General features: G+C 36.2%; 1 protein-coding gene across 1 annotated transcript; it reads right to left on the reverse strand.

Annotated features, from left to right (window-relative positions):
• Nucleotides 1–3,147: 3,147 nt before the first annotated feature.
• LOC104097933 (mitochondrial-processing peptidase subunit alpha-like) lies at nucleotides 3,148–21,120 on the reverse strand. Its single transcript, XM_009604550.4, has 13 exons — nucleotides 20,962–21,120; nucleotides 19,449–19,685; nucleotides 19,063–19,359; nucleotides 18,818–18,985; nucleotides 18,543–18,710; nucleotides 18,372–18,452; nucleotides 8,723–8,789; nucleotides 8,302–8,399; nucleotides 6,807–6,879; nucleotides 6,571–6,641; nucleotides 6,408–6,457; nucleotides 3,564–3,676; nucleotides 3,148–3,480 (listed from the first exon to the last, which is right to left on the reverse strand). Exons 1-13 carry the CDS (start codon nucleotides 20,998–21,000, stop codon nucleotides 3,428–3,430), a joined length of 1,515 nt encoding a protein of 504 aa, XP_009602845.2. The 5' UTR covers nucleotides 21,001–21,120; the 3' UTR covers nucleotides 3,148–3,427.
• Between the last annotated feature and the right edge of the window lie 837 nt (nucleotides 21,121–21,957).

The raw sequence follows: 21,957 nt of genomic DNA on the forward strand, positions 1-21,957 counted from the left end.
TGCACTAAAAATATGAAATTATAGTCAAACATCAAGTACCCCTTCTGAAACACAAAACCCTTAAATTTCTTTGTGTTCCATCTTTTCAATTTGTCCTTTTCAATATAAACATCCTAAATTTTAATTTCTTTGTAAAAAAAACTCTAAGGCGCATTTCGACCATTTTAACCTGAAAAGTACTTGTCAAACATATTAACTACTTATCATTAGCTTCATCATTTCTATTCAAGCACGTGATGGCTTAAAAATTAGTTTTAGCACTTAATCTTTATTAGCTTTTTTTCTTTGTGAAGGAAAAACTATTATTAATCACCAAGAACAAAATACAATTTAACATCTATTTCCTACCTCCCTAATTAAGGACACATCCAGCAAAGTATTCTATGCATATACAGTTAATCAGTTAATCCAAAGGGGCTCTTAGACGTACTCCCCTCTGGTTCATATCATCTATCTTTTATATAAAGCTTTGAAGACTTTTAAGAAAGATATTTAGTAATTTTAATCATAAGCATATTTATCTAATTAAATTATTATTTATCTCTATCCTATGCATATCATTTAATTAACACTCTACTAATTGAAGTAGGTAACTGGAAAAAAAAAAATTAACTTTCAATTTTTCTAAAACGTCGATTAACGTTCTGTTTCAAAACAACTAATTTGGTATCAGCGAGAGTAATTATTTTCCAATTGTAAATGTGCAGACGTACCAAACGTTAACGATTAAATGTTTGTCACTTTTCATGATCTAAGATATTTCATCCTTACTTCATATGAATAGAAGAATCTATTAGAGTAAAGAGAAACGTGAACCCGCCAAATTGGAGGATAAAATTATTTGCTAAGTTCGTACATTTTGGAAAATTATCACTTTACTTTTATCTTCACTAGACACAAGTTGTTGTCCTTTTCTATTCATAATTTGAGGCACAAAACAAGGAAGAGGCTGCCTTCTATAGCTGAAAAGCTTTCTGAACCAGGAAGAATAATCAAGGAATAAGCAAATAATTTAGGTTAGATATAGCTTAAGCAAGAAAGGATAAAGACTGCGAGTGTTAAAAGGAAAATGATAATTTTGAGCCTAAAAGGGTGAGACAAACCAATACGTTATAGGAAAGAGCAACAAAAGGACAAATGAAAGATTGAGGAATGACAATACATTATTCTTGTTGTCCACAAAAAAACCAAAGGATGAAAGTGGGTAGCGTAGAAGATAGGAATTATATTGAATCAAAAGGGAGTGTAGTCCTGTGTGTTGGGTATGACTCTTAAATTCTACTATGGTTTTTTCCCTGTATAGATTTAGACAGGATGGTAAATAGTATGGAGTTAGGTCCATCTAATATTTGGCCTTCACTTTTTGTTCACTCCATCTTTTTGTTCCCACAAGCTATGCCTTTCTTGTAATTAAACAAGCAATATCACTCACTTCATCTCCCCTAATTGCATGATTATTTCTTCAGTTTTGACAGAAATGGGACTTGGGTTCATTTTGATGATCGAGACATATGGCCGACTATAGATCACTTCTATCTTTTTCTTTTTTTTTCCTTTATTGAGAAAGAAAATCAGTTTAGTTTGAATATCATTTTTTTTCCAATTATATTCCTTGCTCATTGCTCCTCAAGCTTAAAAGCCTTTTGTTGTTACCACTTATCTATATTGATATTGCTAGTTTCCTAGTGATATTTCAAGCTTGAATTAAGGGTCCGAATCCTATGTTTGACCCACTAGATAAGTTTACAAACCTAAGATTAGAGACAAACTTGAGTATAGAGTCACCTGCTCACCTTGATCCCAGATTCGAAACATCAACCACATTGTATTATTTTGTCTTTATGATAACGATATGCAGTTGATACGATTTATTTTGACCTATTGACTATTGGATGAGGGCAACGGAAAGAACACAACAAAGGCAACGTAAAGAGCGAAATTTCAAGTGACATAGCGGTTGTCCAATGGCAAATTAAGAAGTCATTGAACGCTCCTAAAAGGAGGAAAAAACGTAACAAAATAAAGAAATGTTATGAGACACTCCCCCGACTTAAATTATATGTTAGTGTTTCTCTTTTACACGCTTCTTAAGAAAATATTAAATATGAGAGGCTTGACTGTTTTATCCATATTTATGTCTTAAGATATAATTTCTTTACTCATAATTGAGGTATTTGTAGTCTTCATATATTAAGGGTAATAGGAAAAAGATAATTAATTTAGTCTTGAACTTCTAAAATGACAAATAATTTGATACAATTATTTTTGAAAACCACGGCATTTGAGACGAAGGGAGTAATACTAATACTAAGAAAGGTAACCATGTCAGGGCGCTATCTCTCTCAGGCAGCGCCGAAAAGGAACTGGGCTTTGTTTGGAAGTCCCCAGAGCGAGCGCCAACCAAACACACCAAGTTAAAATATGTTGTGGGAGCAGAGGTGTCCTGCTAAAATATAAAGTTTCAAAAATCGTGAAGATGAATGTAGTCACGAAGTGAACCTTTTTATAAGTTTGTTTAATTGGAGCATATCACATCTCACACCTGATTCAAAGAAGTGATTCATTTAGTTCTCAGTTATCAGCTAGAGAGTAGGGGGGTTCAATATCTTCTGGGAACCACAACACAAAATAGTAGGAATTTTAGAGCAAAGAAACACAATCTTTTGTTTCTTCTATTATCATCATGTCTTGACCACATAAAAAGAAACCAGAAACATGTCTGAAACTAAAATAAAAGGCGAATGAAAATTACATCAGTGATTGCAATTACTCTGCACCACCTACGTGTAAATATTTAATCCCTTCAGAAGTCTTCTTTCGTAACTTCACCATAAGACCCACTCATAAAAAACAATACTAATAATGAAAAAGCTAACCCACACAAGCGCCGTAACAAGACAACTTGATCAAGTTTCTTTAAAAGAGCAATAAGACCGTTTCTATCCAGAGACAACTCCAAATGTCGATTATGACCTATCCAATACCTATAAATTTCATTAAGTTTGTAATTTAAAGCTCAACGTCATTAACTCTCAATTGCTACATAACATTGGTTGTGCATCAAGAGGATAATAAAGAATTGCTGACTAGAGAATTCTGGCAACTTACAACTTCTACTCTTTCCCACTTTTAGCTTTAGACCTCCCATCTACGAAGCCTTATTCATTAGCATTTTAAATCAAGTAGTATGACATCACATCAAGAATGAAGCGCTGAATAACTTACAACGGGTAAACCAAAAAAAGGAAGGAAAAAAAACCGTGCCGAAAAGCAGCTCACCAAAAGCTTGGCAGATGGCTAATTTGTCTATAGCTTGTACAATTCCTTATTTTCCACAAATTGAGGCAACATCGACACTCAAAATTCTCAAATACCCAAAAATAAGGACAAGTCAAATGAGTCTGCGGGCTCCTTGTTGTAAATTGTTTTATTTGGAATGGAACCTGCTGCTAACTGCGTCGTATGTGGGGAGGGAAAGAACTGCCATTCAAAAGCAAATGAGAGAACCACCCCGAAAAAACAAAAGTAGAGGACAGAAAAATAATACTAGATAAAGTAATTACCATCTCCGTAGGATGCCATTGTCAGAGGAGAAGAAATAAGCTTCTCTGCCACAGAAGCAATATCATTGGCTGTAATTGCGTCAATGGCTTTCAAGAAATGCTCCACTGGTTTTCTGAAGATCCATCCAAAACCGAAAAACACAGAAAACCTTAAATGCTCTATATGATACAGGACAGATGCAAAGGATGGGCAAAAAAATTTAGTACCACGGATCTTACTCAAAAAAATTCCATGGAATCCCTACTTCCGCTTTTACAAAAAGACACATTGTTGTTGAGAACGCACGTGTTTTTTTTTTTTTTTTTTTGCGAGGGGCTTATCTTGGTTTAAGCAAAGACTCAACCCTATGCTTGAATTGGTCAAAATAAAAGCTAGTCGGTTCAATGATTCAATCTCTTAAGATGCAATACACCTAAGGGTGGCAAAACTAACCCAAACCCATTTGACCCGCCCAAGTTTTAATAGGTTTGGGCTAGAATGATTTTGAAAATGGGCTGTTTTGATAGCCCAAGTTAACCCATCAAAAATCATCAGCCCAAATGGACCCATGATGATGCCCAACCTTGACCCATAGAAATGCTTTAGAGTTCTATCTTGACCCATGTTCTGGAAAATATTTTCTAATTTTCCCATCTTTGGTTTGTTTAAATGTTTGAAAGTTATTTTCTTTATGAATTCGTTTTTCTCCAATTGGAGGGAAATGTTTTCCAAAAGGAAAACATTTTGCAAAAGAAAGTACTCATTTTGTGAAAAAGAAAATATTTTTTCTATATCATGAAAAGAAAGTACTATTTTTGTTGAAACAAAAAAAATACTTTTTCTATAACATGAAAAGAAAGTACTCATTTAGTGTAAAAGAAAAAAAAAATTTCTACATCATGAAAAGAAAGTACTCATTTTATTGAAATGAAAGAAAATACTTTTTCTACGAAATAAAAAGAAAATATTCATTTTGTTGAAATGAAAAACAAAATACTCGATCTACAATATTAAAAGAAAGTACTGTAAATAATATTTCTATTTAGGGTGGGTGTGAGGGTTCGGGGGTAGGGTGGGGATTGGGTTGGTGAGAGGTTGGTTGGGGTGGGTGGGAAGTTCTAATTTTACTACTTTTTTATTATTCTGATCTTTGTTAGTATTATAACATGAAGAACTATCAAATAAAATTCTAAATCCAAATTGAGGAAAGAAATCATTAGGCATAAATTGACATTTATTCCAAAACATAAGATAATTTTTATATATGCTTGTTTAAAAGTTGAAAATATTGCAAAGATTTGGGTCAATTTGGGCGGCTCGAGTTACAACCCATTGTTCAGCCCATCTTGACCCAAGTGAACTTTGGGCATGGTTGGGCAATGACCCATTTAATGAGTCAGCCCATCTTGACCAGCCCAAATACAGCCCATTTGTCACCCCTAAATACACCTCATAAATGGCTCAGATTTGCTCATGAACTATGCAAAATGGTTCAGCTTTTCCGTCTGTTAATTTGGGTTCAAAAATAACCCCTGTTGTTACCACATTGGGCCCAATTCGCCCTTATGGCCCGTTCTCTATTCAACCATCCAAATCCAATACAATCCGCCGGTTTGCCACAACTACATGGATGGAATTTCTTATTAAAAACATACTCCCTTCCAACTTATCTAGCACTCTTCATTTTGGGACAATTCAAAATATTTGACTCACTCGAAAAGATTTGACACCACGCTACTTCTATACAATTATTCAATTTTCAAATTCTAATGTGATGTCGGATATATCAAACTAACTTTTCAATCATTACTTTAAAAAGTTTCAAACACCCCTAATATAATATACAAGTCAAATCAATCTCTCTTTTTTTTATAAGCTACAAGTCAAATCAATATCTTAAAACGTTTTTTGAGAAGGAAATCAACATCTTAAACTTTTATTTCAGTATTTGACTAGACACAGTTTAAAATCAATATATTAAACTCTGTATATAATCAAATACTAAAATAAAATGGAACGAAGGAATTAGATGGTAAAGCCACTACCAAAAAACTGACAGGTACAGTTTCTCATTGCATTTATTTGCACACTGACACACAACAACATGGTGTGGCAAAATAGAATTCCCCACGAGCCTCCGCGACGGGCTTCACAAAAGTTTTCTTTAAGACTCTTTGTTTTTTTTAAAACTAGAGTACAAGATTGCTGGCAAAGCTCACACCTAGTTTCTCATATTCAACAAATATTTCATTCCTAATTCAGCAACAGATCTGAGGGTTATTAAGCGTGTCGAATGTGATAAGTTGGAGTGACATCTAATGTGGGATTAGAAGACAAATAAATTGCCAATAAGACCATCCGATCCACTCAATAAGTTGGTTTAAAAGTGCATCAAACTTTTTAAAACCAATCATTTTGCAGGAAGAGGAAAAGGTGAATGGGGATTATTTGGGATTTATGGTGGAGGGATTTTTTTGCATGAGTGATGGAGTAGAGACCATTACATGGCCTGACGAGGAACAGGGAGGCAATGAATTGGATGGGTGGGAAGAAGATCTTCACAATTGTTTGAAAAACAACTTCACCAAAGGGAGGAGATCTGACAGTCACTCGAGGTAGCTGATATGGGTAGGCTCCTGGTTGGGGAGGACCATTGCGTGGGATGGGAAAGGTTAAGGAAAATGAAACAAATGTTGTTATCCTTGCTTATCCCGGATTAGGATTCCAACCCCGTCCCCGCCCTTCGAAACAATGCTACTAATCCATCCTGGCCTTTCAAGTAATAAAATCCAAATTCAGCATGGTAATCTTTTCTAGGAGTAATAATTAACTCATTAAAGCTAACATCAGAAACAAGGGCATACCTCTCTCCATAAGTCAAAAGTTGTCTCCCAATATCTTCTGATGCAACCATCTACATATTAGAGATCAGCAATAAGTACAGAACAATTATGGCAAGAAAACCATGAAGAGATGTCCTGCACGTCCAGCAAATGATGTATAAAAATTCAAGCAGACATTACATACACGTGACTCCAGGTTCATTAGAATTGCAGACTTTGTTGACTGTTTTGCACGGTCTAGCTGTACCTGGTCAACTGCATGAAACAAGTACAAGAGACAGGGCAAAGGAAGCAAACGGTCAGTAATAGGTTAATGCAGATGGCGTAACTGAATTAGCATATTAATCAAGTAATATGTGCTCTCATGGGAAGTAAGAAAAACAGGCAAAAGATTGCACATATCAAAGTTATTTGTCAAACCTTCTTTAGGGTTTGCAACTGCAGTAAGCTCTTTAATCGCTACTTCAATAGCTCTTGGTGCAAAATCAGAGGTCTGAAGAAAATAACCAAAAAGAGACGAAAAAATAAGCTTCTACTTTTAGGAAGTCTTCGTATCATGAACAAATAACATACAGAAATCCGGAAGTGCTTTACAGGAGGAACTTTCTTGACATATGCAATGGAATGTAACTCCTTACATACATAACAAGATCCAGAGCAACAAGATTTCAATTTATTCCCCAAATAACAAAGATGATTTGTGCAGTTTGGTTCACCTGAGACATGGAAAGCGTGTATAATACTTATGGTGACTTACAACCCGAGGCATGAACTGGCAGACTACATATATAGGAGTATTACCTATGGGAACTTACAACAATTTCATTTTTCTTTTATAACTAACTTATTACAATTTTAAATTATTATTTTTTTCGAGAAAGACTTGCTACAATGTTAAACTGAATCACGAAGCATTTATGAGGATGACCCTTCTAGCACAGCCCTCCTTTTGACTGAATTTTTTTCCCCCCTATCCCTACCCATGTTCATATAAAGACCATGAAATTACTTCATCCAAAATCCTACTCTTCTTTTAGCACAAACTAACACCTAATTGGGTGTGCATACTGTTCGGCAGCCCAACACCCTCATTTCCACACATACCAATATAAGAACACTCACGAGGTTATCCAACAAAAAAGGTAAAGTGATCCTGATCTTTTAAAAAGTGAAATGCGGGGTGAAAAGACTGATCTTGCACAATCAATAGATCTCACCTACACTTATAGTTGATGATAGTAATACTGCTATTGAAGAAACATTTTCCACAACATTCTCATGTGGCGTAGATTGCTGGTAGGAAAAACTGGAGCTAGAAAAAAAGATTTCAAAAAAAGGATAAAACTAAACAAGAATTGAATTCCTGCAAGAGAACAAAAGAATTTGATCCATACTTTTCACAACCCGCATATTATTTGGAATAACATGTTACCTCTAGCAAAGGCAGAAAAAGAAGTTTAAAAAATGGGAGTAGATAGATAATGTACTCAGACAAGAAATGTATATAGAGAGGGTGCTGATATGGTTAGTCAAGGTAAAGCAGAAGCAACATTAACAAAAAACTTCACATTATGAAGTCATATTTAAGCACAGCTACAACACTCAAATAAAGCATCAATGATGAGATTCAGTATAAATAATAACCTATTCTACCAAGTAAAAAAGAAAAGGAAAATAATCTAAAGCAAAATTTATCATATCCTGAGCTTCGGACTGTGCACCAGCTGGTTCTCGGGGATTGCTCGGTTATCAAAACAAATGTCAAAAAATTGATGTATAAGATTGAGAAACAGTCTGAGAATACCAGATAAAACGGTTAACAATGTGACAGATAAAGGATTAGCCAATGGACTGTTGCATAAAAAAAGTTTGGGATAGCTAGACCAGAATGAAAAAGTTGAAATAGTTATCTTACTGTGGCTGCTTGAATTCCAAATAGTCCAGTGTTATTATAAATGCTGCTGAATGCGGAAAAGGCATGGATCTGTGGATACGCATTCAAGACACGGAGATCTGCTCATAATTGTAGCATAATTACATAGAAGAAAGATGAGAAGACCCAGATGAAAGAATATTGCATTAAATAAATAACAAATCAAACATGCAAATCCAACTTTACAGAGGGCAATAGCCTATGGTAAGCAGTACAGATCCACATGAATATCACAACGCTCACTTAATTGACTCTACCTAGATTCTCAACCCAAAAAAGAAAAGAAAAAAAAAAGGAAAGCGAAGAGGGTATATAGATTCTTAAATTGTGATTGTCAAATGAATCTGCATTGTTTATGCTAAAGTAAGTGCCATATTAAGTACCAAATATGTGCACAACTTACATAGTCTAGAATACATCCCTTTTCCGGGACCGCCAGCTGAGAAAGATCCACCTCCTCCCATAAGCATCTGTTAAATCCATAATTAATATTACCATTCACGGCCATATCACACCAGACACTAAACTATCACATAAATGGATACTCCAAATAATCACAGTGACACAAAGTAAAGTTGTGGTTGCATATTATATCTAATGTTCTTCAAGCTCATCATACCTCCTAATGAATAACGTCCCTAAATTCCTAACTATTATATCCAATACAAGTAATAAGCTGATGAATATAGACCGACATACATGCATAACTCCCCCTTTATATTATTGACAACTTACATGTGTCACACCTCCTTTTTATTAGGTGCTCACAACATGAATATGTTCTTTACGAGTTTGTTGCATGTGTGATTTGATAATATTTAAAAGATAACATTTGTTGCACGTCTGACAATATATTGTTTGCTTTCAACTACAAATCAAATTTTCCTCTTTAATTGCTGTGTTACGATATTTCTGGAAGTTTCTAGGATTCATCTTACCACAGATTCGGGATAAAGATGACAAGAAACCGTTTACTTTTTCTTTTTGTTTTTTTGAATAGGTACGTATTTCAATAATATAAAAAAACAAGCACAAGATGGTGCTTGACATTACAAGGTCTAAGAACCCCCTATACAACGACAAGAAATTAATTTCTTATGAGGACCAAACTTTGTTGGGAGGTTTTGCTGATGGATAGCTTGGTTATGGCTTAAGCTTAAAAGATACTTAACCTATGTCCCTTAAGCATCACACTATAGCATTACACTATTTAAAGAAAGCATATTTGCTACAAACAATTTAATTTTAGACGAACTCTATGTATTACTCCCTCCGTTTCAATTTATGTGAATCCATTTGACTGGGCACGGAGTTTAAGAAAAGAGAGAAGACTTTTGAACTTGTGGTGTAAAATGAGGCACATTTATTTTGTGTGGCTATAAATCATTGCATAAAGGTAAATTGTTTCCAAATATGGAAAGGGGTCATTCTTTTTGGCACGGACTAAAAAGAAAATAGGTTCACATAAATTGAAACGGAGGGAGTATAATCACTACCATGGGGTTCATAAACTCTAAGACCCAAGGCAACCTCAGAAATGGTCTGATACACCAACTAGTAAACATATATACTATCTAAAATACCCGGATCCAGCTTCAGCCAGCAGCATCTTATAAAGGCAAGACATAATTGGGCCATGACTCCAATTACTCAAGCACAAAGAAGAAGACTAAAAGGAAGGGGCCCAACTTTACGGCCCAATGGAAAGAGGTGAAGGTTTTTATTGACCCATGCCTTAATAAATCATCTTCACCACCTGGAGCTGCTCGCAAGTTTGACCGAATCTCGGAGGAAATTAAAGCCCAAAATTTTAAAGCACAAGCAGTAAAAGGGGGCACTCGAGAGACTATTCTGGCGCCGATGATGAAGCAGAGACCTGCCACATACAAATTTGAGTTATGCTTTACTTAGGGCCACCAGTATCACCATAGGGGAGTGAATCCACATCAATTTCTCATCTCATTATATAAATGATTATCTCCTTCTACCTTGGCACGGCAGAGATGATCTCAAGATGCAGGAGGTGAGTATCACCCCTCGAGACTTCTAGATGGACAAAATTGGCATTGGGCAAGGCATGCAAAGCTTTTGGGGTAAGCATAATGGAGTTTGAACCTGAATTCTTGGGTATTATACTCACATTCGAGCAGAAAAGACAAGTGCAATGATGTTCGTGGAGAGTTGGAAAATCTATCAAAAAACTTGATCAATGGTGCCTGGTGCTATTTTTTGGAGTATTTGGAATGAAAAAAGTCGTACATATTTTGATGGGAATTCAACACCTAACCACACTCTTAAAGTCACTTGTTGTAATTAATTTATTTAGTTGGTTCAATCAAGCCTTGTAACTAGTGTTGAATTTTTTTGGATTTTTCTGCTCCTTAGTTGTCCAGTAAGTTTTTGTATATGAGCAAACACTCCCTTTCTGTTGTAATTTTTGCTATGCATATCCATGATGTCATTTAATGAAATTCCCTTATTTCATCAGGAAAAAAAAAAGACAAGCGCATTGCACCAGAATCTGGCAAGTCCAACACACAAAATCCAAAAAGAAAAGGGAACCTGAACTCAAGAAGTTGGTACGGGGACTTAGTGAGGGGAAAGAAAGGGGCAGGCATTACAAGTCAATTTCCAAATGAAAACAAAAAAAATTTAAGCTAGAATGTACAAGTCTTAATGGGAGAAATAAAAGCACTCTGAAATCTCTAATTTGCAAATACGGAGCAGATATAATTTGTTTACATGAAATAAAGATGGCAATAAAGATTGAAGATTGGAATGTCTCTTTGAATTGGCAAGATTGGGGGAATAGATGGGGGATCCTGGGCTGAGCTTAAAGCAAGTAGAAGCAGTGGAGGAATAGTAATTCTATGGGGCAAAAGATTTTGGAGCTGTGTTGACATTCAAGTTGGGACATTCTCTGTTTCATGCAGATTTTAGTATCTTCATGAAGAATATAAATGGGTCATTACAGGTGTATATGAGCCTCACACCAATCCGGAAAGAATTGAACTTTGGCATGAATTGGCTGCAGTTAGATGGTTATGATCAGAGCAATAAGTAATACGTGAAAATTTTAATGTGTAGATTTGTCAATGAAATATTAAACTGCTCAGGATTTCTAAAGCAATGATGAATCTTCAGACTTTGTTCAAGACTTGGAAGCTGGTTGATCTTCCACCTCATGGAGCACAATTCACCTCGTATAGAGGAGTGGATCCCTTCCAAACCTCAAGGATTGATAGGTTTTCAATATTCCCTGAATGGAATAATATTTTGAAGGAAGTGAAGCAAACTACATTTCCAAGAGCAGTATCAGATCGCAAAACTATTCTTTCAGGATGTGGAGACTAGGAGCCCAACACATCATATTTCAACTAATAAAATATGCGGCTCCAAACAGAAGGTTTTGTGGAGATGGTTAAAAATTGGTGGCGATCTAACACTGTAGTGGGTACCCATGACTTCATACTAACTTAGAAATTGAGGAACCTAGAAAAAAGGATATTACAGCTTGGAATAGGAGATTTTTGGTAAAATGGAAGCAAAGAGAAACAATGCCCTAGAGGAGTTACAAGCACTTGAACATCATGTTGAGAACATAGCTCACGCCCCAGCTGGAAACTTTCAACCTGGGGCTAAATCTAGAACAAATTGCCATTGCTGAAGAAATATCTTGGCAACATAAATCAAGGTGTTTATTGTTAAAAGAAGGGGACAAGAACACTAAGTTTTTTCAGAAAATGGCAAACTCCAATAGAAGGAAAAAACAGCATTGATAGGCTCAAGGTAGGAGAGGAAATTACTAAAGACAAGGTGATCATCAAGAAGTTTCTGGATTACTACCAACACTTGTATATTGAGGCAAAACCTTGGACCAACGGCTGAATTTGAAGACTTAGCCTATTTAACTTTAGAGGAGAAAGACTAGTTGGAATCCCCTTTTGAAAAAACAAGAGGTGCTATTAGCTTTGAACTTTTGCGCCCCTGACAAAGTACCTGGGCCAGATGGCTACACCATGACCTTCTTCCAAGAAGCATGGGGATTTCTCAAATCAAAAATCATGGACACTCTCTGCCACTACCATCAGAATTTCCATATGGTGAAGTCTTGCAATCCATCTTTCATTGCACTTATTCCTAAGAAGAAGAAAGTTGTTATTGAGTTAAGAGATTACCGACCCATAATATTAATAGTTGTGTATATAAATTATCTTTAAAAATGGAAAAGGGCCAAATATGCCCATCTACTATCATTTATTATTTAAATGTATCATCCGTTATACTATTTGGCTAAATTTGCCCCTACCATTAAGCAAAGTTCTAAATATACCCTTAGTTTAACGGACTTGCCACGTGGAGGCTTCTAATTAAAAGACCCAACCACAACTTAAAAAATCTATACCCATTCGGATAACCTGTGACCTATCGGACCTCTTCTTTCTAATGATAAGTAGATCCAAAAAGTTCAATCTTAGCCATTCGTCTTGCTTGATCAAGAGCTCATGTGAAAAGGGCTTTTTTTAATAAAATAACACCAGAGATCGGATTTGTTGTCTCAAATTGCTCAGCCAATTGGGAATTTGTGGTTGTCGAAAATTGCCACCACCGTAGGCCACCATATCTCCGCCATCTTTCCCGTTGTGCGCCATCATCGGAGAACTGCAAATCGGCCCATCTTATACCCATCTTCTCCTCTCGTCTTTCTCTACACAAATCTGAAACACAAATCCCTCAATGCTTTCTCCATCTTCACATATTTGAAGAAAATCGAACAGCCTATTCCGGCGACCACCTTCCAGAATCACTCCAACATCTAAAAATTATGACACCTGCAGTGTTAGAGAAAGCGCTCGCTTCCTCGCTTTAAGCGAGAAGCGATGCGAAGCGACTCAGTGTCCGCTTCCCCCATGTGAAGCGACTCAGGTAGAAAATAGCGACCGCTTCCCACTAAAAAGCGAGAAGCGACCAAGCGAAGCGATGCGAAGGAAGCAAACACTTCTTTGTTTTAAACAGAAGCCAGGCTATTTAATTAAAAACGAATTTCAGTGTCTTTTTCAGCAAAGCATCTGAGAGTCTAAAAGGCGACTAGGGTTCTTCTTCTTCTTCAACTTCAAGTTCAAGTCTTCAACAGCAATAGGTATGTTCTGATTTTCCTTCTTCTTTTTCTTCTTATTTTTCTTTTTCTTTCACTGTTTCAACGTCCAAATAGCAGCGAAATGCTGGCGAATTTTTTTTTTACCTTCGGTTCTTTCTTTCTCAGTCTTTTCCTCTTCGTTAAGTTTTTCTTTCATTGTTTTTATGCTCATTTTGTGCTTTAATTGATGCTACTCTTTAGTTTTTACATTGAAGTATTGAACATTTACTTACAATTACATGTGTTGTCTATGTAGTATTTATTTTAATTTTTTTTTTTAAATTCTGCTTCACTTCAAAAAAGTGAGCGCTTTGCTTCTCGCTTTGAGCAAAATGGGGGTTGTCGCTTTTCCTCGCTTTACGCTCTTCACAACACTGGACACTTGGAAGTTCGATTTGTGTTGATTTTGGCATCTGGTACCACTCCAACATCTAAAGACGATGATGACACCTGAAAGTTCAAATAATAAAAAAATTCGGGTAACTTGAAAATGCAAAACTAGATGTGGGTAAAATGAGAGTTTCTTGAGTACTTACACTATACTTATCTTTGCACGCTTTTACTTTATTGATTCGGGGACCTACGAGAATCAATTGTTGATTTATCTTTCGAACTTTGATGAATGAATTCTACTTTGTTGCTAGAAGGTTTTCATAATGTGCGATTGTTGTGAGCACAAAATTGGAATTGCTATGCCATTAAATCAGGTGATACAAACCATTTACATTAAGATTTGATTGTTGTTTCACCGCGATAGTTTATATTGTTGTATAAGAAATTGTGTTTAACAGGGAGAAAAGGTATGGTGGTCTCTGGGCTTTTATACAAATTGGAGAATGTGATCAGTAGAAAAATTGGAAGAATTGTGGAAGTAGTTCGGCGGCTATGATAATCAAATGGTTGAATCTGTTTTGGTGAAAGAAAATTATGGTGAAAGGAGGTCAAATTGGATAGTGAAATTATTAAGAGATATGAGCAATTTATCTATAGAGATGAAGAAGGAAGAACAGAGGCATGGGTGGTATTCAACTTTGCTAGGGTCATGGGTTTTAATTGGGTATGGGCTTTTTAAGTTGCGGGTTGGGTCTTTCACTTAGAAGCGTCAACGTGGCAAATCTGTTAAACTAAGGGTATTTAGAACTTTGCTTAATGGTAGGGTCAAATTTAGCAAAATAGTATAACGGAGGATACATATAAATAATAAATGATAGTAGAGGGATATATTTGGCCTTTTTCCGCTTTAAAGTACTGGTTGAGAGACCCAAGAAGGTCATTGGCAAGCTTGTCTCAGGCCAGCAATATGCTTTTGGCCTGCTTTTACCAAGAACAGGCAGATCACATATGCATTCTTAATTGCCAAACTAGACATTGGAAAGGCATTTGATCAGCTAAACTGAACCTATCTAATTAGCATACTAAGGAGAATGGGTTTTGGAGAAAGGTGGATTAGGTGGATTAAATACAGCAGCACTATTGTGAATTACTAATCCTAGTTAACAGGAGACCCACAAAAAGACCTTAGACAAGGAGACCTCTTCTCCCCTTTCCTCTTTATACTGGCTATGGAAGGTCTCACTAAATGCTGGAGAAAGCAAAGCAGCTACAGTGAATACAAGGCTTTCGGGTGGGAGAACCTTTGGAAATTAAGTAACAGTCTCACATTTGTTGTTTGCATATGACACCTAAATATTTTGTGGGACAGATAGGTCCCAGGTGCTTAACCTGAACCTCAGGCTACTCATCTTTGAAGTATTATCTAGCTTACACATTAACATGCTGAAAAGTATGATTTATCATGTTAATGAGTTCTCCAACCTAGAAGAGCCGGCTGATATTCTTAGCTGTAGCACAGGCACCTTTCCTTACAACCTACCTAGGCCTCCCTTTGAGAGCTAAACACAAGGCAGTTGGTATTTGGAATGTAATAGTAAAGTTTCCGAAAAACTTTCCATGGGTGGCAGGCTCACATTGTCACATTGATAACCAGTGTACTTGATAGCATCCCAACATACTACATGTCATTATTGCCTATCCCATGCTCGGTCCTAAAACAATTGGATGGACTTAGAAGATTATTTTTATGGCAAGGGAACAGTCAGACCCACAAGTTCCATCTGGTTAAGTGGAATAAGGCCACTCAACCTAAGTCACCATGAGGTTTGGGCATCAGGGATTAAAAGTCCACAACAAATGTATGCTCTGAAAATAGTTAGGGAGATATCGACGGGAGGAACCTGGGTTTTGGAAAGATATGGAGTAGAGAGCCATTGGCACCAAAAGTAGCTCAGCTCCCCATGGAGGGTGGTATGTGGAAAAACTTTAGCAGAAACCGAAATGAATTCTTTCAATGTAACTTTTAAAATTGGTAATGGAATTAATGTTAGATTCTGGAAGGATAGGTGGATTGGAAACTCCACACTGAAGGATACATTCCCTAGTCTTTTTCATACCGGCAATGATTTTGGGATGTTTTGTTAGCTCCTCAAGGTAGTAGAGCCAGCCAGTTTTTCATTACACAGGTATGATAGTCTTCAACCACACAAAAAGTTGTGCGGAGAACTAGTAAGAATTATGTTTGTCATCCAATTCTTGACGCATGGCGAGATTACTCTACCACTCTATAAATGGAGAGAACTCCACCATAGCCCAGAATAGGGAAGGTAACATTTAGAATCCCGTATTCAGAAGAAACTTGCAAGATTGGGAAGTCAATGATCTACTAGCTCTCTTTGAGGCTTTAGAAGGTTACAACTTAGAAGACAACAGCAAGATAGTATCATTTGAGGAAACTCAGAGAGGCAAATACACAGTCAAAGCGGGTTACAATCTCATTTGCTCATAAAATGGGATGTTACAGTCTTACAGAATTGGCCTTGAAAGCACATATAGAAGACTAGACTTCCAAACAAGGTCATATGTTTTACATGGACAGCATTGAATGGGGCCTGTCTCACTCAGGATAATCTCATCAGGAGAAGCAAAGCATTATTCTAGTTAATAGATGCTACATGTGTCTCCATACTGCAGAGAACATCAACCACCTTTTCCTTCATTGTGCAATTGAAGTTGACCTCTAGAACTTCTTCTATTCCATTTTTGGACTATCTTGAGTCATACCTAAGTCAGTTAAGGAAGCCTATGAAAGCTGGACTTTTTGAAGAGTTTTCATCAAAAACTATGCTCCAAAGCAACCTAATGTGACAAGAGTTCAGAACAAACTACACTCAATCTTTCTTCTTCAGATATCTCCAAGAATCAGCTAAATACCCCTGCTGCTGGAAATATCCAGCAATGTGTAAATCCTCTAGTTTTGAGGAAAAAACAATTAAAGACCCACTAGACAAGACTCTTACCTAGGGGTGTTCGTCGGTCGGTACGGTACGGTATTTAGACATTTCGGTTCGGTATTTTCGGTATTCGGTTTCGTAAAATGCTATACCAATACCGTACCTAATTAAATTCGGTATGGTTCGATTTTTCTCCTTTCGGTTTCGGTTTATTCGATTTGGTAACTTCAGTTTATTCGGTTTGAATACTAACTAGTGCATAAAGTCATAGACGGTAATATTCTTAATTAAAGTACTCAAAGTACAAACCTTAAAACGTTTGTTGACATAAGTTTTGTCCAAAACTAGCATATACCAACCTAGAGAGAGAAACCTTAGAGAAATATAGTGTTGATTGCTTAGAGTTAAATGATGAACTTAGAGAATAAAGGAAAGTAAAATTTTAGATTTCTTATACTTATGTTATAATTAATAAAATATGTATCGTGTAATATAATATATATATTTCGGTACGGTATCGGTATTTCGGTATTTCATTTTAAAATACCAAATACCATACCTAATACCATTTCTTTTTAAAAACTTAAACCAAATGTCATACCGAATACCAAAATATCGAATACCGAATATCAAAATTTTCGGTTTCGGTACGGTAAATAACTCACTGTCCGGTCTTAAAGTAGAAGATGCAAATGTACAAAAGTTCAATAAATCTCCGAACATATTTTACCTTTTACACATTGGACAACTGATTCGGATGTTAGAACAATTTTGACCCCTGAGGCATCTAAATAATTACATGAATAGATCTATTGTATTTTGAAATCATACAAAAATCTCTTAATAATGGTCTATTTGGGAAGTAATAACTAATACTTCAACTTTTGACACTTTCCATGTCCAGTGATTGTTTTCTTGTTGGAAAAGTAAGACTCCAGATGATATTTGGTTGACTGCCAAAAGTATAGTATGAGAAAGTAAGTAGGCGTTTAGCCACAAGTTTTGGAATTTTTTTTTCAAAAAAAATTTCAAATATGTGTTTGTTTATAGAATTATTCTAGTTCTTGGGAGATTTTGAAAACCAAAACTTCAAATTCCAAATATAGCTTAAGACCTCTTTTTGGGCCAAATCATGGCCAATTTGGGACTCTTTAGCTGAAAAAACAGCAAAAAAAAAAGATTTTTTAACATGTCAAAACTTGCCCCAAAATTCATGTCCAAACATATTTTCAATTTCACATTAAACTTCACCCAAATCAGCTTTTTCAAAAAATATTTGGGAATCTATGTCCAAACGGGTCCTAAAAGTTGACGCTTCTACATCCCTTGTGCAGCTTGGAGTAGAAAAGTTCTGGTCAAAAACCTTTTGGGATAAGAGTGTCTGCAAATTAAAACTTGTAAAAGCTATTTGATGGGAAGTCATATCTACTTGCTTTCGATGTATTCTAAATTTACTTTTTCGTTTTCAAACAACAGCCTAAAAACTATTTTCCCTTTCCATTGCTATTTAAATTACTTGACATTCTTCAGCAAGCCCATTAACACATTTTCTAACGACTTTCTTGACGAACAGACCCCAGAAAATTTTGAACAATAACAATTCAACAGTTTACGTGAAAATTAAATACCTGAAGAACAGTTAAAGTCATTGCATCCTTTTCCTTAAGCCAGCCACCAGAAACTTCAAAAGCTAGTGCAAAATGTGTCATCTGCTTTCAGAGAAATCATAAAACCACGTTAGTTCTCAAATCAACACATGTACAGAGAGGAGGAGGGGGGGAGGAATTTCAAGGACACACCCCTGAATCAGCTTGACGGCGGTAATCACCTCCTACATACACAGGTGTCGGCTCCTCCGCACGGGGCGCCTTAGGTAAGTCCGATAAAAGAGGCTCTGCAACTTTTAACAATTCTTCATGTTCAACACCTGATGCAGCAAGAACAATCCGAGGAGCAGTATAATTCTCCTGTAAGGAAAAAAAAACATCAAACTGGACATTGCTCCACGAAAGTAGTAAAAGTTGGATACAAAACAGGTTGGCTGCATCAGGAGATAAATTCTTTCAACACTCACAGCTACAAACTCCTCCAGTACAGTGCTGTTCAACCTGTTCACTGTGGCTTCTGTGGCTGCTAGAGAATTCCCGTATGAACCAGAATAACCAGCAGAGTGAACTGCCTCCAAAAGCAAGTGTTGCGGGTTTTTAGAGTATTCATCAATCTCGGCTTTAACCTTCTCAAGCTGCATATGTAGAATATTAATTTCGCAAGATCCAACACTCAAGGACACCCCAAGACAGAGATAGATAAGAAAAAGACCTGTTCGTTAACTTCCCAATCCAAAAATGCTGGATTTCTAACACAATCAACAAGCAGCTCCACCATCTGAGGAACATATGTTTTCAAAGCATCATAAGTGTATATCATATGCTCTCGTGAGGCAGCAGCAGCTACATTACCGCCAATTGCTTCAACTTCTCGTGCAATACGTAGGTGGCTCCGGTTTAATGTGCTTTTGAAGGCCATGCGTTCCAAGAGATGTGTGGCTCCATATGAAGCCGGTGTTTCGTAAATTGAACCACAATCAACATATAAGCCAATTGAGGCGGCAGGGCTCTGAACTCAATAAATTGGAGCCTATTTAGGATTCACAGTAACGATTAACTCAATATTTCTTCCAGAAAAGAATGTTAAAATGATCTTACTGATGATGTTTCTGAGGCTATTTTGAGACCATTTGTGAGAGTTGTTATCTTGGTCTTTCCGGGTTCAATATAATCAGGTAATGGTGGAGGAAGCTGAACATCCTTGAGGGGGAAGTCCAGAGGGGGTAATGAATCTGACCTGCCACCAGTTATCCAACTAAAGAGGCCCCCAGATGGCTTGGTTGCAACAGCAGTTGAACTTGAAAATCTTACGAAGGCCCTACTGCCTCCGCGAACCTATCATTATTTTCAACATTTAGAACAGACTGATAGAAGAAGTGAATAACAAGTGCTTACCCCAAAACACCCTGTGAAAAAGAGGATACATAGCATAACTTATTTTCCAACAGGGGATCTTTATTACTTTTCCTTTGTGTTATTTCTCATCAACCAAGTAGGGGAATATTTCGTTACTCCAACTAGTGTTTTTAAAAGGGAATGCACAAATGAAAAGTGAAAATGCCCATGGGGCATGGGCATGAAGCAACAAAGCGAGAAATAAAGTGCACCGTCTTTGAAATGAGCACACAATTTATGAAAAAGTAGAAAACACTAAAAGCATATGAATATTCTACTATAATAATCAAATTCAATATATAATTGATTTCAGCAGCCGATCTACAATAATGTCAATATTAATCCAACTCCTCAAAGTTGAGATTCAAACAATCGACTGCTTCTCGTTGAGATCACTTTACGCATCATTTTTTGAAGCGCACAATTTTCAGAAGTTCATGGCTTCGCCCATGAAGGGATATGACATCGCTTCACATAGCTTCATCGTTTGAAATGGAAATGGAGGTCTATTAGCAATGCTGGCTCCAGCTACTACTGGTCGATGGGAGAGAAGCATGTGTAGATTCTTAAAATCAATCATTTTTCCGGGATATTTCAGGATTTCAAGAGAGAATGGGTCCATCAGAAGAAAAAAAAACACTACTTTTAAGTTTCACAAGGAGAAAAAAACTACAGTTGCATCATGTTTCAAAAACTAACTGATAGTAAAGTAACTTGTAATAGTTTGAACTTTGAACTAACCTACTTGTTAGATGAACTTTGTATTAACCATTCTTTTTTTTATCGACAATGGTGGTGCCGAGGCCAGGCTTGAGTGTACGGCTTTTGCCATTGGATTTTCTTTTCTCATGTAGCTGCTACTTAAATTAGTTTGCCATATTCTATTAAAAACTTCAATTTCACCAATAAAAATCACTTTTTTCAAAGCAACACCTAGCTGTACACAAATAAGCAACATTACAATTCGTGATCATCTCAAGCAAGTGAACAAAATACTCGGTTACATTTCAGGAAATATTTACTAACTACGAAAATGGAGAAATTAAGCAAAACCTAAATCTCGCAATTTAAGGTCAAACATGCATAAAACTGCATTAGTGATCTAATCAGATCTGAAAAGCCTAACAAGGTACAGGTCCAATACAACATATGCAGAAGCGATTCATTAAGAGAAACATTTAAGGAGGTTTCGAGCTAGGGAAAACAAACATCTTACCTTAAGTGCTCGGAAGCGAGAAGATGCGGTTCTGTACATGGTGAATGTGAAGGATGCGATTACTGAGGAGAGAACGAGAAGTGATTTTCGACCGAGGAGGGTTCGGGATTTAGCTGCAGAGATGAAGAAGACTGAGTTGATGGCCCAGACAATTATGAAAATGTTTTGGGCTGGGAAAAGCATCTTAGATGGGCTCTTTACGTCTGACGTGGTCCAATGGGTTATTCAAGCATTTGTCGGCCCGGTATTTATATTTTAGCCACCGTTTTAAAAGAAAAGAAGATATACTATGTAGATATATATTATTCATGTAGTTTCAATATCTAAAATAAAACATGAATAATAGTATTCTATTCTTGTATTTTTGTGACAAATCTTACATGAAAAAAATTCACAAAAAAAAGTGAAGAAGCTAGCAGCCAAAAAAGAAAGAAAACCACATTGGCCAATATAACTTCTACGTTGCAAAGGTGGAATTAGCATGTAGGAAATGGAAGAGAGAACTATGCTAGTGAAACAAAAGTTTGGAGCTATTTTAGGTTAGAGAAAAGATATCATTTACTATGCCAATAGGATATTGAATGAGATTAAGCTGAATGATATCGCAACTGGAAAAAAATTATAGGCGATAGTGCTTATATTTGATAAATTTCATTCCTATTTGATAGTAAATAAGGTTACTGCATTTACTAACCATGCAACTCTAAAATTCTTCTTAGCAAAGAAAGATATCATACCTAAATTGGTAAGATAGTTTTATTTCTCCAAAAATTTGACCTTGAGATAAAGGACAACAGGAAAATGAGAATCAGGTAATTGATCATTTATCTAAATTAGAGAATCCTGTCTCTTAAGTTTTGTGATATAAAGAAAGAGTTTTTCGATGATTACAGTTTTTTTGTGAGCTTAGTTGTGACTCAACTACCCTGGTTTGCATATATTATGAATTACTTGATTAGAAAATAGATACCCAAGATTCTAATGTTAAATAGTATC

Source organism: Nicotiana tomentosiformis, chromosome 5 (assembly GCF_000390325.3).
Source record: "Nicotiana tomentosiformis chromosome 5, ASM39032v3, whole genome shotgun sequence".
Lineage (NCBI taxonomy): Eukaryota > Viridiplantae > Streptophyta > Magnoliopsida > Solanales > Solanaceae > Nicotiana > Nicotiana tomentosiformis.